This window comes from Cajanus cajan, chromosome 3 (genome assembly GCF_000230855.2).
Source record: "Cajanus cajan strain Asha chromosome 3, NIPB_CcT2T_4, whole genome shotgun sequence".
In the NCBI taxonomy this organism is placed as follows: Eukaryota; Viridiplantae; Streptophyta; class Magnoliopsida; order Fabales; family Fabaceae; genus Cajanus; species Cajanus cajan.
In genome coordinates this window covers 43,268,369-43,284,714 of record NC_138519.1, presented here as the reverse complement: position 1 = coordinate 43,284,714, position 16,346 = coordinate 43,268,369, and the positions used below count along the sequence as shown (strand labels likewise).

General features: G+C 37.3%; 1 protein-coding gene across 1 annotated transcript; it reads right to left on the bottom strand.

The window, feature by feature from the left end:
• Positions 1-9,338: 9,338 nt before the first annotated feature.
• Positions 9,339-9,839, bottom strand: LOC109793702 (uncharacterized). Its single transcript, XM_020353161.1, has one exon. The coding sequence runs from the start codon at positions 9,837-9,839 to the stop codon at positions 9,339-9,341; it is 501 nt and encodes a 166-aa protein (XP_020208750.1).
• Positions 9,840-16,346: the final 6,507 nt, after the last annotated feature.

The window sequence follows — 16,346 nt, the reverse complement described above, 5'->3', positions numbered from 1 at the left end:
AAGTCTTGAAAGCTGTGTCTCATAACATTTTGCATCATATCACCATTGCATCACATTTCATTTGCATTTCTTGCTTCCTAGAACTTATGACGTAGAGTTTTTAGGCTAAGCACTTACTTCACATATGACTTTCCATATAAGTCCAGTACTTACCTAGCACAAGTTATATTTTTCTTTTGTAAAAGCCGAGTATCTATCTGGCACAAGTTGCATTTTTCTTTTGTATAAGTCCAGTACATACCTGACACAAGTTATATTTTTCTTTTGTATAAGCCCGGTATCTACCTGGCACAAGTTACATTTTTCTTTTGTATAAGTCCAGTACTTACCTGGCACAAGTTACAATTTCTTTTGTATAAGCCCAATATTTACCTGGCGCGACCCATCGACCAATTCAGCACAAGCATTTGGTCGATCCAATATCAGCATTCAATCAATCCAGCACCAGCATTTGATTAAATTGGCACCAACATTCGGTCGATACAGCACAAGCATTCGACCACTCCAGCATTAGTATTCAGTCCATCAACATTCAATCAATCCAGCACCAACGTTTGATTAAATTAGCACCAACATTCAATCGATACAGCACAAGCATTCGACCACTCCAGCATTAGTATTCAGTCCATCAACATTCAATCAATCCAGCACCAACGTTTGATTAAATTAGCACCAACATTCAGTTGATACAGTACAAGCATTCGACCACTCCATCATAATCATTTAGCAATAATATTCGATTGATCAAGCACAAGCATTCAACCATTTCAACATAAGCATTCGGTCGTTCCAGCAGAAGCATTCGACCACTCCATCAAGCAAAAACATTCGGTTGATCAAGCACAAGCATTCAACCACTTCAATATAAGCATTCGGTAGATCCAGCACAAGCATTTGACCACTCCATCAAACATTGACATTCGGTTGATCAAGCACAAGCATTCAACCACTTCAGCATTGGCATTCAGTTGATCAAGCACAAGCATTCAACCCCTCCAACACAGGCATTCAACATTAACATTCGGTTGATCCAGCACCAGCACTTGATGATCCAAACATAACATTCTAGCATTGGATTGTTTAAGCAAAAACATTGAATCTTTCAAGAACTTACTCAATCAACAATAGGAGCTATGTCTTGGGTAGCTGGATAAAATTAATTCACATCTTTATTCATTCCTTAATACAAATAATCTAAATTTCCTTATTTAGATTATTTAATAAGAAATAAATAAAGAGGGGCAACTGTGAATAACCAATTTTATCTAGATCTACAAAAGCGATAAAATGGACATCTACGATGAAGAGGAGCAGCTCCCCAAGCATGGGGGTAACACCACATGACAACAAGGAAGCTTGAGGCCAAAACAAGTGGATTTTAGGAGCTCAAAACGGACCATTCCAAAATCAAAACGGGCCGTTCCAAAATTAGAACAGGCCGTTCTAAGTTACTAAAAAAGAGTTAAATGCCTAATTGAGAACGGGCCGTTCCAAAATGGAAATGGGTCGTTCCAAGGCACTAAAAGGACCTAAAATCCTTGATCTAGAACGACCAGTTCCGTATTTTAGAACGGGCCGTTCCTAAAATCTTTATCTGGAACGGGCCGTTCCGATTTTAGAACGGGCCGTTACAGATTCAACTTTAGCTCACAACTGAATGATCTAGAACGGGCTGTTCCGATTTCGGAACGGGCTGTTCTGGTCAGGTCTGACGTCTATAAATAGACAACTTGGGCCCAATTTTCAAGGTCTCCGAGAAAATTTCGTCCAAGACTCTTTAGAGCTCGAAATTTATCTTTCTCTCTCCTTTGTATTTCTTGAGATTTTGTGAGAAATATTGTAGTGTGTTAGGTTGCCAAAAAGCGCCTAATAGATCATTATATTCAAAGATTCAACAAGTTCAAGCATCTCATTTGGTATCATTTCTTTTCTTTTTATTTATTTATTTATATATTTTAATTTTAATTTTTTAATATTTAATAATTTCTTGTACATAGTGAATATGATTCATTGTCTTGAAAATAATTGTTTAAAAAATATTTATTATACAAAAAATAATAATGTTAATTGAATAACATTTTTATCTCTAACATTATTTGGTTCTAGGGGTTTAATGACTAGTCATTTGCTAGCTTAAACTCTCTTGTACAAAATTTCTTTTTTAAAAAAAATAAAGATATGTTGCAACCAATAACGTTAACTAAGTAGAACTTCTATTTTTAACGTTATTGGAGGGATTTATTGATTAGCCATTTGGTAACTTGAATCCTTATGCAAAATCTATTTCTTGAGATAAAAAAATATAAACATATTTTTGCTTCATGTATACTTATTTTTATGGTTAATGATATTAATTGAGGAGCACTTCTACCCTTTAATATCATGTAAACCATAAAAGTTAATAGAATAATTATTCATTGTCCTAAGCTTTAAGCATAATTTAGTATCAATAAATAAAAATCAATAACATTGATTGAATAACAATTCTATCTTTCATATTATTGGAAGGGTTTATTGATTAGCCATTTGCTAACCTAAATCCCTATAATTTTCTAATAAAAATACCAAAAAAAAATAGAAGCATCTGACATACATTTATGAGGAGTAAATTAAATATTTATAAATTTATATAATTTTGAGCAATTAATTAAAGGTACTATTTTTACGGGCGTTTTAGGGTGCTAATACCTTCCCTACACGTAATCGACTCCCGAACCCAACTTTAATTTTAAAGATTATCTTTTAAAGGGTTTTCCAATGTTTTTCCCTTAAAATAAAATATCGGTGGCGGCTCCATTGAAATAAATGTTAGCATCATCCCGTCGTGATCCGGTTACGACAAAGAACTTATATACTATTTTGAAAAAGAGAAATGAAGCATCAATGTATAAAAACAAATCCATAACTTCTCACATTTCTTGTAACTATTGCGTTAAACCTGGACATAGTTCTTATAAATGCATGTTAAGGAAATTTGGTGTTCCATGTGGAAAGTTTATATGGATTAAGAAATTGAATAATGATTATACTAACACATAAGGACCCACGATCCCTTGGGTACCAAAATAAAGTTATTCTCTTAATTATAGGTGTGCTTGAGAGCCAAGCAAACAATGTGGTATATGGACAACGGCTGCTCAAGACATATGACAGGGGATAAAAGCAAGTTTGTATCCCTACGAGAAAAAGAAAGTGAAACAGTAATGTATGGAGATAACAACAAAGGAAAAATACTAGGAACGAGTACTGTAGGTAACTCTTATAGTACCCTTATTGAAGACGTTCTATATGTTGAAGGTCTGAAATATAATCTGCTTAGTATTAGTCAGCTTTGTGACAAAAATTTCAATGTCTCCTTTAATAATGAATGTTGCTTGGTATGTGATAAGTCAACCAATGAAACACTATTTGTTATGAAAAGGATTAATAACATATACATCTTAGACTTAGATAATAATGCATCCAATATTACATGCCTTTCTTCTATAGATGATTTAACATGGTTATGGCATAGACGCGTTGCTCATATAAATGTAGATCAACTGAATAGACTTGCATCTAAGAATCTAGTGGAAGGACTGACTAAAATCAAGTTCTTGAAAGAAGGATTATGTGATGCATGTCAAAAGGGAAACCAATCTAGAACATCTTTTAAAAATAAGAAAATTGTTTCTACTTCTAGACCGCTTGAACTTTTGCACATGGATCTGTTTGGACCATCAAGAACCATGAGTTTAGGTGACAACACATATGGCTTTATCATGATATATGATATCTCTACGTTTACATGGGTTGCATTTATATTTCATAAAGACAATGCTTTCAAAACCTTCAAAATTATTGCGAAAAGAATTCAGAATGAAAAGGATTTGAAAATTAAATCTTTGAGAAGTGATCATGGTGGTGAATTTCAAAATGAAAAGTTTCAAAAATTTTGTGAAAAGCATGGGATAAATCATAATTTTTCTGCTCCTAGAACTCCTCAATGAATAGAATCGTGATAAGACCCCTTTTAAAGAAAACACCATATGAGCTTTACAATGATAGAAAGCCTAACATTTCACATTTTAAAGTGTTTGGCTGTAAGTGTTTTATTTTGAATAATGGCAGAGAAACTCTTGGAAAGTTTGATGCCAAGGTTGATGAAGGTGTCTTTATTAGATACTTTGCAACTAGTAAAGCATATAGGGTCTTTAACAAGAGATCTTTAGTTGTAAAAGAATCTATACATGTTAAATTTGCTGAAACTAACCCCCTCAAGAAGGGAAGTTTGCTTAATGATGAGGATGAGACAGGTAATGAAGAAACACAACAAGAAGAGCAAAGCAAAAAGCAAAAACTACAACCTACACCAACTGTTGGAACTCCTCTACCCAAAGAATGGAAGAAACCAAGAGACTTATCTCTGGACAACATCATTTGTGATATAGATAAGGGAGTCTTTACTCGACATACTCTTAATCTTCTCTGTGATGATATGGCATTTTTTTCTCAAGTTGAACCATCATGTGTTGAACATGCTTTAAAAGATGAATTTTGGTTAATGGTTATGCATGATGAATTGAATCAATTCAGGAGAAACAATGTATGGGACTTAGTTCCATCCAATAACAATATGAATGTCATAGGCACTAAATGATTGTTTAGAAATAAACTGAATGAGGATGGTGTAATTGTTAAGAATAAAGCTAGACTTGTTACTAAAGGTTATAATCAACAAAAAGGGATTAATTATGATGAAACCTATGCACTTGTAGCTAGACTAGAAGCTGTAAGGCTTTTGATTGCATTTGCATGTGTTTATGATTTCAAATTGTACCAAATGGATGTTAAAAGTGCATTTTTAAATGGCTTTATTAAAGAAGTGTATGTATCCCAACCCCTGGACTTATTGATTGCAAATTTCCTAAACATGTATACAAGCTTAAGAAGGCTTTGTATGGGTGTTGATTTTCCGAGCAAGCGCACCCAAGTCTCTATAATATAGTAAAAAAGGTTGTCGATCCTTAGGGACTTGTGAAGTATATTTTGATTTCAATTGTACTAATTGTTACTTGTAAATTCAAAGCTTGAGTATTCACACATGTTAAGTATTTGATGTGATAAGTGATTTAGACTTAAGTAACCAAGGTCAGATTAAATTTAAGAAAAATAGATATGAGAAACAGTTGGGATTAAATTTCATCAATCTCCCCCCTATGTATTCCTAATGATTCTTGCAAATGATTCCATTACTCATTTCCATTGAGTTCTCTATATTCATTCAGACCCAATTCCTTGGCATAAGAAATTCTAAGATATTTAACTCAATGAATGATTCCTCACCTCATTCAGTTAAATGTCTTGCATTAAGAATCAGAACTTGTTGCAACTATTAATTTCGAAACCATCCTTGGCTTTCAAAACTAATAGGTGATTTGTTTCAAATCTAGATTCAGAAAATGTTTTCCAACCAAATTTTAAATCCAAGATCAAAGATAAATGATCAGTTTATCAAAGCATTAAGAACAGAATACAAATCACTTACACTTAGTAATAGATGTAATATATATATATATATGAATCAAAAAAGAATACACAAGAGTTTGATGACTACATCAATCTCAACCCTAGAGCTTTAGCTCTCCATGGTACAAGAAATCACAAAATAACAAGAAAGGTAGAAGAAAGAGATCCTCTGAAGAACCGCGTTCCCGTGAGCTCCAAGGTGCTCTATTTTGTTCCTTCGTCTCTGTTCTTCTTTCGTGCAACTCGTGATAATGGATTTTCTCTCTCCTATACCCTTTTATAGTTGCTAGAATCAAAACAGAGTGGGTAGGAAAGAGAAGGAACCGCTCAGGGCCTCAAAATGGCTGAGCGGTTTGGAGAATTCTTCGACATGAAGTAATCTAAAGGGCTAGGCCCTTGAAATCCGCTGAGCGCTTGAGACAATTCTTCACAATGAAGCAAGCAAAGGGGCTGAGTGCTTGAAATCCACTGAGCGCCTAGGGGGCAGAGAGCACTCATTCTTCCAGGGCCAAAACTGTTCAGCACTTGGGAACGGTTGAGCGCCTCTCCTCTATTGCACTTGCTAAGCTCTCTGGGTTGAAAGCGCTAAGCCCTTTTGAAGGGCTGAGCCGTTTGCCTCCATACTTCAAAAGCTACAAAATAAGAGGAAAATATGATCAAAAGACTCATCACTCCTTGTAAATACGTAAATTAAGAGCCTCTATTTGATTCTAAGTGTATTAGCCAAAATTATATCAATATATACAAAAATTGTGCTAGATAAGTGTCTCAAATTTATATTTCATCATACTAATTATACACTTATCAAGCTACCCCCAACTTAGAAATTTGTTTTTCCTCAAACAAAAAGTCTTGATTGAGATAATAATATATCTTAACTTATATACCCAGTGAATCACTTTAAGTTTCACCCAAAAAATATGTTAATACACTTACATGGTTTCAAGGAGTTCAATGAAAGCTTGTTTGCAAAATCTAGTGTGCTTACATGCAAGTTACTACAAATGGTGCCCACATGATAACAAAAATTATGAACATCAAGCATACTCAAGGGAAATATCCACTCATTTTCCATTGTTTTCAATCAAGAGCACTAAAATTTTCCTCACAATTGTGTATCTCTCATTAATATGCCGTGAAAGGTGAGTGTTTCTCTCTTTTCATACACCAAAACACATTAAGTCTGCTTTGTTACCTATCTCCCATAAGTCTGTTGTTAGAACCAAACATGGATCACTAAGGACTTTAAGAGGGTTGTAATGTGGCCTGGCTATAAGAGAACTTGGTTTTTCTTTAGGAATTTAAAGGCCTGTTTGGCAAGAGAACATTCTCACTCATATGGGTTTATATCAAATTCTTACATTTTCTTGAATTCTCTTGACTCTTCTGTCTCATCCCTCTTTTGGTTATATTTACTGATTCCTTCTCTTTTAGAATCTTACATTCGATTGATGGAATGGTGACAAGGAACCTTGATTATAAACTTTACTTTTTTTTTAGTAATATATATATATATATAGAACAATACTTCGCCTGTACAACTCTAACCACATGAAGACTACATAGATTTACCCCCAACTTAGCTCAAACCCACTTGTTTCATGAGAATATCTCTTACCAACAAGGCTAAAGGACAATCATGGTTTTTCTTTATAAGCTTAAGGGTTCAGTTTAAGGTCAAAATTGTCTGCTCCAGGGTTAATGTAACTCATGGGTTAGCTTAATGGCTATTGGGTTAAATATAATGAACAATTGCCTTAGTAAATTCCATGCATAGCTTAACTGTAACTTATGAGAGACTCAAACAAAACTGACGCATGAATCAGCGATGACTCTCAATGACTGAATTTTAATTGTTTGGCCCACTCACTCACACGGTTTGGTTAAGTGCTCTAGATGTCAACAACTTCAGACTTGTTTCAATTTCACTTGAACATACTTGAAGCACACAATTTAAATAAAAAATGTACAACCATTTGTGCAACAAAGTAAACTTCCATATTAGAAAACAATGCTCATTGAAAACTTGAACCATGAAAATGCTCATTCCAAAAAGATTGTCAATTTAAACCCCAAAAAGAATTTTTTTTTATCACCATTAGTGGACTATTGCACAACAAACACTAACAAGAGACTACTAGTCCAACAAGACCTTACTTCAAAAACATGAACCAAGCACAAGTTTAACCACAAAAAACATCCAAGTAAACTAATTAACAAAGCCACCAAAAGTACTCACCAAATAGTGGATAAGAAAACAACCAAAAGACTAAAAAGTAAAGTGCTGCAAAAAAAGTAAAATTGGAATTTAAAGTACTAAAATACAATAAAGTGAAAATTTCAAAATTGAACCAAAATGGAATAAGAAAGCAGTACAAAAGGCCAAATAATCCAAGCAACCACACCATGAATGGCTCAGCCCTTTAAAAGGGCTGAGCCCTTTAGCCAAAATTGAATGCGGCCCTTAAACCGTTCAGCTATTTAAAACGGCTGAGCCCTTTGAGTGCAGGGGCTAAAAATTTTCTCTTTTTCACAAAATCATTCCTTGCAAGTCACAAAATGATTTTCCACATTTATTCACTATAGTTCCCAAATTAATTTGCTCAACAACAAAAAATTTGTATCAATGAAGCACAAACAAAAATCTTTCATATCACTCATATCATTCAACCATAAACCCTTAATAATAAAAATTGATCCATGAACTTAGGGCATGCATAACAATATTTGCATTGAAGAACAAGAGAAATTAGAAAGAGAGAGTAAAAGGAGAAAACTTGAAGGCTTACCTTGAAAGCATTGAGAATGAAAGAAAAATAGAGGGACAATTTCTTTTTAAAACTATTCTCGGATTGGGCTTTCTCAAATTTTTTTTCTCAAGGCCCGTGTTGAATCGCTCAGTGGTTTCAAAGCATTGGGCGCTTTAGCCACCGCGAGCATTCCACTCAAAAGCACTGAGCCTTTTTTTAGGCGCTCAACCCTTTGTTCCAGGAGTTGCTTTTCAAATTCATTCATGAAGCATTGGGCCCTTTTTAGGCACTCAGCTGTTTCGGTGCCGCGAGCAATATCAAGAAAAGCGCTAAGCACTTTGAAAACGCTCAGCCGTTTGATACAAAAATCTCAACCAAAATTTTTTTTTTGACATGAGGGGCTGAGCCCTTTTCCCCCTGGGAGGAAAATTTAGCTAAAAATTAGATGCGACAACCAAAGGGCTAAGCCCTTTTTAAACTTAAAATGAAAAATAGAATTCAAACCAAAATGGTTGGGTTGCCTCCCAGTAAGTGCTTCTTTATTGTCATTAGCTTGACACTTCTCTCAATTATGGGTCATTAAGATGAATGAAAGTGGTAAGTTTCTCAACTTCACCACCCAGATATGGCTTAATCCTCTAACGATTAACCATCCAAGATCTTCCTGAATTTGGCTTTTCCAACTTCACTGCCCATAAGGTTTAACTAATTTGATCACAAAAGGACTTGACCATTTGGACTTGAGCTTTCCAGGGAATAATTTCAACCTAGAATTGAATAACAATACTTGCTGGCCTAGTTGGAAGTTTCTCTGCACAATTTTCTTGTCATGGTAGGACTTCACCTTGCTCTTGTAAATTTTTGAGGATTCATAAGCATGCAACCGCATTTCTTCAAGCTCATGTAGTTGAAGTTTTCTTTTTTAACTTGTAGCTTTAATATCAAAATTTAATCCCTTCTCTAATGGTGTGGCTAATGAAGATTTTCTTTTAGTTTCCAAACACACTTCATCCATCACATCCACTCTAAAATAATTTTTCTTGTCATTTGGGTGTTTCATAGCTTCAAAAATATTCAAATTCACCTCATCATGTTGCACCCTAACCTTGAGTTTTCCATCATCAACATCTCTATAATGACCTTAGCTGTCTTCATGAATGGCTGACCCAAAATGAGAGGAATCTCCGAATCCTCTTCCATGTCCATGACAACAAAATCAACTGGAACCAAAAATTTATCCACCTTAACCAATAGATCTTCAACAATACCATGAGGATATTTTACCGATCTGTCTGCCAGCTGCAGAGTCATCCTAGTAGGTCTCACCTCCACATCTCTTATCTTCTGTAACATAGATAAGGGCATAAGATTGATGCTAGCCCCTAAATCCAACAATGCCTTCCCCACAGAGAGATTGCTAATGGTGACTGGCAAGGTCAAATTCCCTGGGTCTCTAGATTTTTGCAGAAGTGATCTTTGAATTATAGCACTGCAACCTGACTCTAATTCCACTGTTTCATCCTCACTAAGTTTTCTCTTCTTTGTCAGAAGCTCTTTCATGAATCTAGCATAAGATGGCATCTATTCTAGGAATCTTGCAAACTTTTGTTCCTTATCTTTCTTTGATGGAGCATGTGGATAAGGTAAATTCTTCACAGGAGGAGGCCTAACAACTTCTTTCCCTTTCTTCTTACTCTCCTCCCTTACAACTCCATTTTTCCTCTCCTCTTTTTCACTCTTTTTTTTTATTTTCTATTTTTCCTGCCTCTTTATTCAACTCCACCTCTTTCTCACTTTTAGACTCAACTTCACTCTTTTCTTTATCTTGCTCATCTTTATCTTCTCTCAAATTATCACCAATCCTCTTTCCTATCATAGTGCCTCTCCTAGTTGTAATTGACTGACAATGCTCTTTAGGATTGACCTGTGTATTGGCTAAGAAATTATTGCTTTGTTGTTCTGCCAATTTCTTCGCCAACTTCCCTATTTGTACTTCCAGATTTCTTATAGAGGCTTCAATATTTTTCTGATTGGTTGTGGAAACTGTTGAGCTTAGGAGAGCTTGAAGCTTAAAGGAGTTTTGATGATCACAACATGTGTGTACAACAACAACTTATGATCACAATGTGTGTGTACAACAACAACTTGGAAGCACAAAAACAAAGTCAAAGAAAAGTCAATACTATGTAATAGGAATTAGTGTATAAATTGTTTTGATTGGTTTAGTGTGTTGTGCATGTTGTGTGCATGAGAAAATCTATATCTAAGCTAAGTAGAGAGTGTATGATGATGAGTTAAAAAGGTTAGAAATTTATTTTGAGGCTTAAACTGAGGTTTTGAAAACTAACTCAAAATAATCGATTATCGTTAAATATAATCGATTATTCCAGCAACAGGAAAAATGGGATGCCTTGCTACAATAATCGATTATTTGCCAAAATAATCAATTATCCCAGGAACAACTCTCTGGAATAATCGATTATCCAACAAAATAATCGATTATATTGTTCTTGGTTGGTTTCCAGAAAACCTGAAGAACAAAATAATCGATTATTCTTTAAAATCATCGATTATCTGGGTCTGAGACTTTTATAAATAGTTTGAACTTTTAGAAACTTGACACATGAGTTAGAACTGATAATCAAATTGAGAAAAACGTTTTTGTGGAGTCTTTTTGACATCTTGGAGAGTTTTCTTTGTGAAATCCAAGAGTAAAAACGTTTGTGAAAAACTTTGTTAGAAGATCATCATCATCATCATATCTTGAAAGGGGAAGATTAAAATTTTCTTCTGAATTCCAGGTGAATTCGTTCCTTTATTCTGTGTGAATACTTGTAAATCTTGAGAAGGGTTTCTCAAGTGGTAAGGTTTCTTGTAGTGGGTTTCTACAAGGGGTGCTTTCTTGGGGTCAAGAAAGTGGTTATCTTTAGTGTTGAAGTATATGCATGTGTGTGTGCTTGTAAACCTTCTTACTTAAGATAGTGGAACAAATCTTAATCAGGTGTTGATTAGGGACTGGATGTAGGTCACATGTGGAGTGGCTGAACCAGTATAAAAGACTTGTGCAATCTTCTTCTACCTTATCTTTTACTTTGAGTAATTTCTTGGTTGAATATTAAAGAAGATAATTCTTGATTAACAAGTGTGTATGAATATTGTTGGTTTAAAGCATTACATTTGAACCTCATTATTTTGTAATCAAGAGAGCATATTGCATTCATACTTGTCGCCACCGGCCCGAACGGGCCTCGGCGGTCGCGAAGACGGTCGAGCTCGCTTTTATTTTAGTTTTGAAAATGTATTGGATTATTAGAACGACTTATTCTCAAACTGAGACCTTGTCGATCTTATCCAATTTATTTATTAAAAGTCTCACTAATCCATATTAATCCCAAGCGGGACCCTCCATGGATTAGTGGTTTTCGTAAAAGGAGGGTTCGTGGAGTCGCCACCAATGTTTTACTCAAAACATTGGAAAAAGGGATAAGGCAATTGATTTTATAAATCAACTTTGGCCATTACAACCAGAGTTGGGTAAGGGAGTCGGTTACGCGTGGGGAAGGTGTTAGCACCCCACAGCGCCCCTTTCGGGTTCCCTATGACAGATTATTTCTAAAATAATAGCGTAAAATTACTAAATTACCCCTATTTATTATAAGCGATTATAAATTAACTATCTACATGATGACAGTTTAAATATGCACACAGAAAGCAGTAAAAGGAAGGATTTAAGAAGAAACCTCTTGAAGCGTGCTTTTATATATTGAGTAAGACTGGGAAGCTTTTTGGCGTTCCCTCACTCTACAAGCTCGCTCGCTCCTTCCTAAAAACTTTTGACTATGGAAATCCGGAGGATTTCCCTTCGACTAGGTTCGAATCTCCAAGCTAAGTGCTCGGAATTCCGGAACTTCGTCGGATCAACTCCCAGAGAGATTTCTAGGGCAGAACACTGCTCAAAAACCCCAGAATACTCAAGGAGGGAGTCAAAACTGAGTGTGAAAGTGTGGAATGACGTCCAATTGACGTCATATTTATAGGGAATAGGCGCAATACGGCCTACAGAAGCAATACGGCCGTATTGAAATTTTTGAACTTCAGTACGGCCGTATTGAGTTCAATACGGCCGTATTGAAATTCAGAAATTTCAATACGGCCGTATTGAGTTTAATACGGCTGTATTGAAGCTTCAATACGGCCGTATTGATTTCAGTACGGCCGTATTGAAGTTTCAGAAACTTCAATACGCCGTATTGAGTTCACTGCGGCCGTATTGAAGCTTCAATACGGCCGTATTAAGTTCAGTACGGCCATATTGGGCTTCATTCCCTCCACTTCCTTATTTTGAGCCATTCTAAGACCTCTAGACCTACAGAGAACCCTCCTAGGGCCTTCCAGGAGTCCTTCTGGCTGATCTTCCTTCAGTCTTCGAGAGTCTTCAAGCTTTATTTCCGACCCGGACAATTTTAGGGGTCTACAGCTGCCCCCCCTTTACTTAGTCAAACGGTCTTTTGGTGTACCGGCTGACAAGTAAAGGAGTTGACCCAATTGTCCGGGTGATGTGCCAACCTTCTGACTTGTAGCGTCTTCCGGTGGAAAATTGTTGAGTAGCCTCTCCAGGTTGTTGCATACCTCGGCGCTTCTGACAACCTCGGTAGCTAAGTTTAACACCAACGTGCCTTTGACGACGTTGATGGCTGAGTATTGTCTCTCCAGACCTTGAGTATTGTCTCTCCAGACCTTGAGTACTGTCTCTCCAGACCTTGAGTACTGTCTCTCCAGACCTTCAGTACCGTCTCTCCAGACCTTGTTTGAGTATCGTCTCTCCAAACCTTGTTTGAGTACCGTCTCTCCAGACCTTGTTTGAGTACCGTCTCTCCAGACTTTGTTTGAGTACCGTCTCTCCAGACCTTGTTTGAGTACCGTCTCTCCAGACTTTGTTTGAGTACCGTCTCTCCAGACTTTGTTTGAGTACCGTCTCTCCAGACTTTGTTTGAGTACCGTCTCTCCAGACCTTGTTTGAGTACCGTCTCTCCAGACCTTGTTTGAGTATCGTCTCTCCAGACTTTGTTTGAGTACCGTCTCTCCAGACTTTGTTTGAGTACCGTCTCTCCAGACCTTGTTTGAGTACCGTCTCTCCAGACTTGTGCATACCTCGGTGCTCTCAACAACTGGGTAGCTGAGTATTGCCTTTTAGGCTTTGAGATGATTTTGTCTCCACAGTCCACGATGCTGCTTCGACGGTTTTTTCTGATTTTGTGCCACTGAGGGCTGGATAACGCAGGGATCCGTCTAGGGGATGTGCAGTCATTCACAGGTTCCTGTGCCCCAACTTGCATTGCATTGTTGGTACCCATGGGGAATTTCTGATTCCTTGGGGGTGTAGACACAGATGCTCTTTCTCTCTGAGTTGAGCGATGCCTTATGTTTGGCTGACGTCCTTTGACGTTGGTGGAGTATCCCGGTTCATCCTTGTTCGGGTATCTCTTTTTGATTTTCTGATTTTTGCTGCCTCTGTGTAGGCTGTTATCCGCTGGGGATTCTGGATGTTGATTTTGTCTCCACAGTCCACGATGCTGTTTCGACGATTGTTTTTGATTTTTGTGCCACTGAGGGCTGGATAACGCAGGGATCCGTCTAGGGGATGTGCAGTTACTCATAGGTTCTTGTTTCCCAACTTTCCATTGAGTAGTTGGCGCCCATTGAGGAATTTCTGTTTCCTTGGGGTGTAGACACTGTAGACCCCTAAAATTGTCCGGGTCGGAAATAAAGCTTGAAGACTCTCGAAGACTGAAGGAAGATCAGCCAGAAGGACTCCTGGAAGGCCCTAGGAGGGTTCTCTGTAGGTCTAGAGGTCTTAGAATAGCTCAAAATAAGGAAGTCGAGGGAATGAAGCCCAATACGGCCGTACTGAACTTAATACGGCCGTATTGAAGCTTCAATACGGCCGCCGTGAACTCAATACGGCGTATTGAAGTTTCTGAAACTTCAATACGGCCGTACTGAAATCAATACGGCCGTATTGAAGCTTCAATACAGCCGTATTGAACTTAATACGGCCGTATTGAAATTTCTGAATTTCAATACGGCCGTATTGAAATTTCTGAATTTCAATACGGCCGTATTGAACTCAATACGGCCGTATTGAAGTTCAAAAAATTCAATACGGCCGTATTGCTTCTGTAGGCCGTATTGCGCCTATTCCCTATAAATATGACGTCAATTGGACGTCATTCCACACTTTTGGAGATAGTTTCAACCCTCTCCTTGAGTATTCTGGGGTTTTTGAGCAGTGTTCTGCCCTAGAAATCACTCGGAGAGTTGATCCGACAAAGTTCTTGAGCCCCGAGCCATTTTGCTTGAGGATCGAACCTAGTCGAAGGGAAATCCTCCGGATTTCCATAGTTAAAAGTTTTAGGAAGGAGCAAGCGAGCTTGTAGAGCGAGGGAACGCCAAAAAGCTTCCCAGTTTTACTCAATATATAAAAGCACGCTTCAAGAGGTTTCTTCTTAAATCCTTCCTTTTACTGCTTTCTGTGTGCATATTTAAACTGTCATCATGTAGATAGTTAATTTATAATCGCTTATAATAAATAGGGGTAATTTAGTAATTTTACGTTGTTATTTTAGAAAATAATCTGTCATAGGGAACCCGAAAGGGGCGCTGTGGGGTGCTAACACCTTCCCCACGCGTAACCGACTCCCTTACCCAACTCTGGTTGTAATGGCCAAAGTTGATTTATAAAATCAATTGCCTTATCCCTTTTTCCAATGTTTTGAGTAAAACATTGGTGGCGACTCCACGAACCCTCCTTTTACGAAAACCACTAATCCATGGAGGGTCCCGCTTGGGATTAATATGGATTGGTGAGACATTTTAATAAATAAATTGGATAAGATCGACAAGGTCTCAGTTTGAGAACAAGTCGTTCCAATAATCCAATACATTTTCAAAACTAAAATAAAAGATAGCTCGACCGTCTTCGCGACCGCCGAGGCCCGTTTGGGCCGGTGGCGACAGATGGCGACTCCACTGGAGAAGCTTCGAGAGTCAGTCCCATTTAGTGACAGATTATTTTTAACAAATAATAGTTTAAATTACTTCATTACCCCTCACTTGTATGATAACATGTTTATCTATATGGCTTTAATAACTGTTGTATTTTTAAATTTACGCAATTGTTTGAAATAAAAACTGCACACAAACCTTTGCACACAACAGTTCCCTCTATACCCGGGGGCATGAGTGATTAACCATAGGGAGTGGATGTTAGTACGGCCGGTTGTCGAATGGGTCTATAGGTGCCCGTAGACCGTTGTCGGAAAACATCACTCAAGGTGATAACCATGAACTTGAGTCCGACGGTGCGTTGGAGCTTTCCATCGACCTACTATGAGAGGAATTGGGTCCCTATAATGGGGGCACCTTGGGGGCCTTGGACTGGTGAGAACAGTTAGAACCTACCTTGAATATGCACCTTTCTGCAGGATACCCCTACCTCGTGATTCGCTCGTGACTGTTCGTGGATGAGTGAATTGTTTGTGCATTCGTTATGTGTAATTGTTTGTGCATTAATAAATAACCTCGTGATAAGGTCTGAAGAATAATCCCCATGCATGAAAAAACCATGACATGAGAGGAAAGACCATGTGTAAAAATATAATAAAAATGAGGAGCATGTGCATCATTACCAATAAAGATATCATGCATCCTCATAAACCATGCATTTTAGGTTCACCAATACCTCTTGACATGAGTAAAAGTGACCCATAATTATCGAGATTCTCCGTTGAGGAGAGATCATAAGTCAAGGAGGGTGGTAACACTCTATTTTAAAAAGGCAGCGCCTTAAAAATGGAGGGTTATCAAGCTCATGTCAAGAGCGTATTCATTCCATAAATTAATTAGATTAAATATTCATTTTTAGAAAGTGGCTGGTCATCTCTCTGTCCTCACACGCGCAAAGAAGATCAAGAAAATGGAAGCATTGGAGGAGCAAAACAAAAAGCTCACAACCGAGCTTTCACAACTTAAAGACCAAATGGCGCAAATGATGGAACTCATGCGTCATCACAACGTCCATGAATCTCA

What these genes read in the sequence shown, in the direction of transcription:
- LOC109793702 (XM_020353161.1), bottom strand. Translation starts at nt 9,839, where the DNA reads ATGCCATCTTATGCTAGATTCATGAAAGAGCTTCTGACAAAGAAGAGA.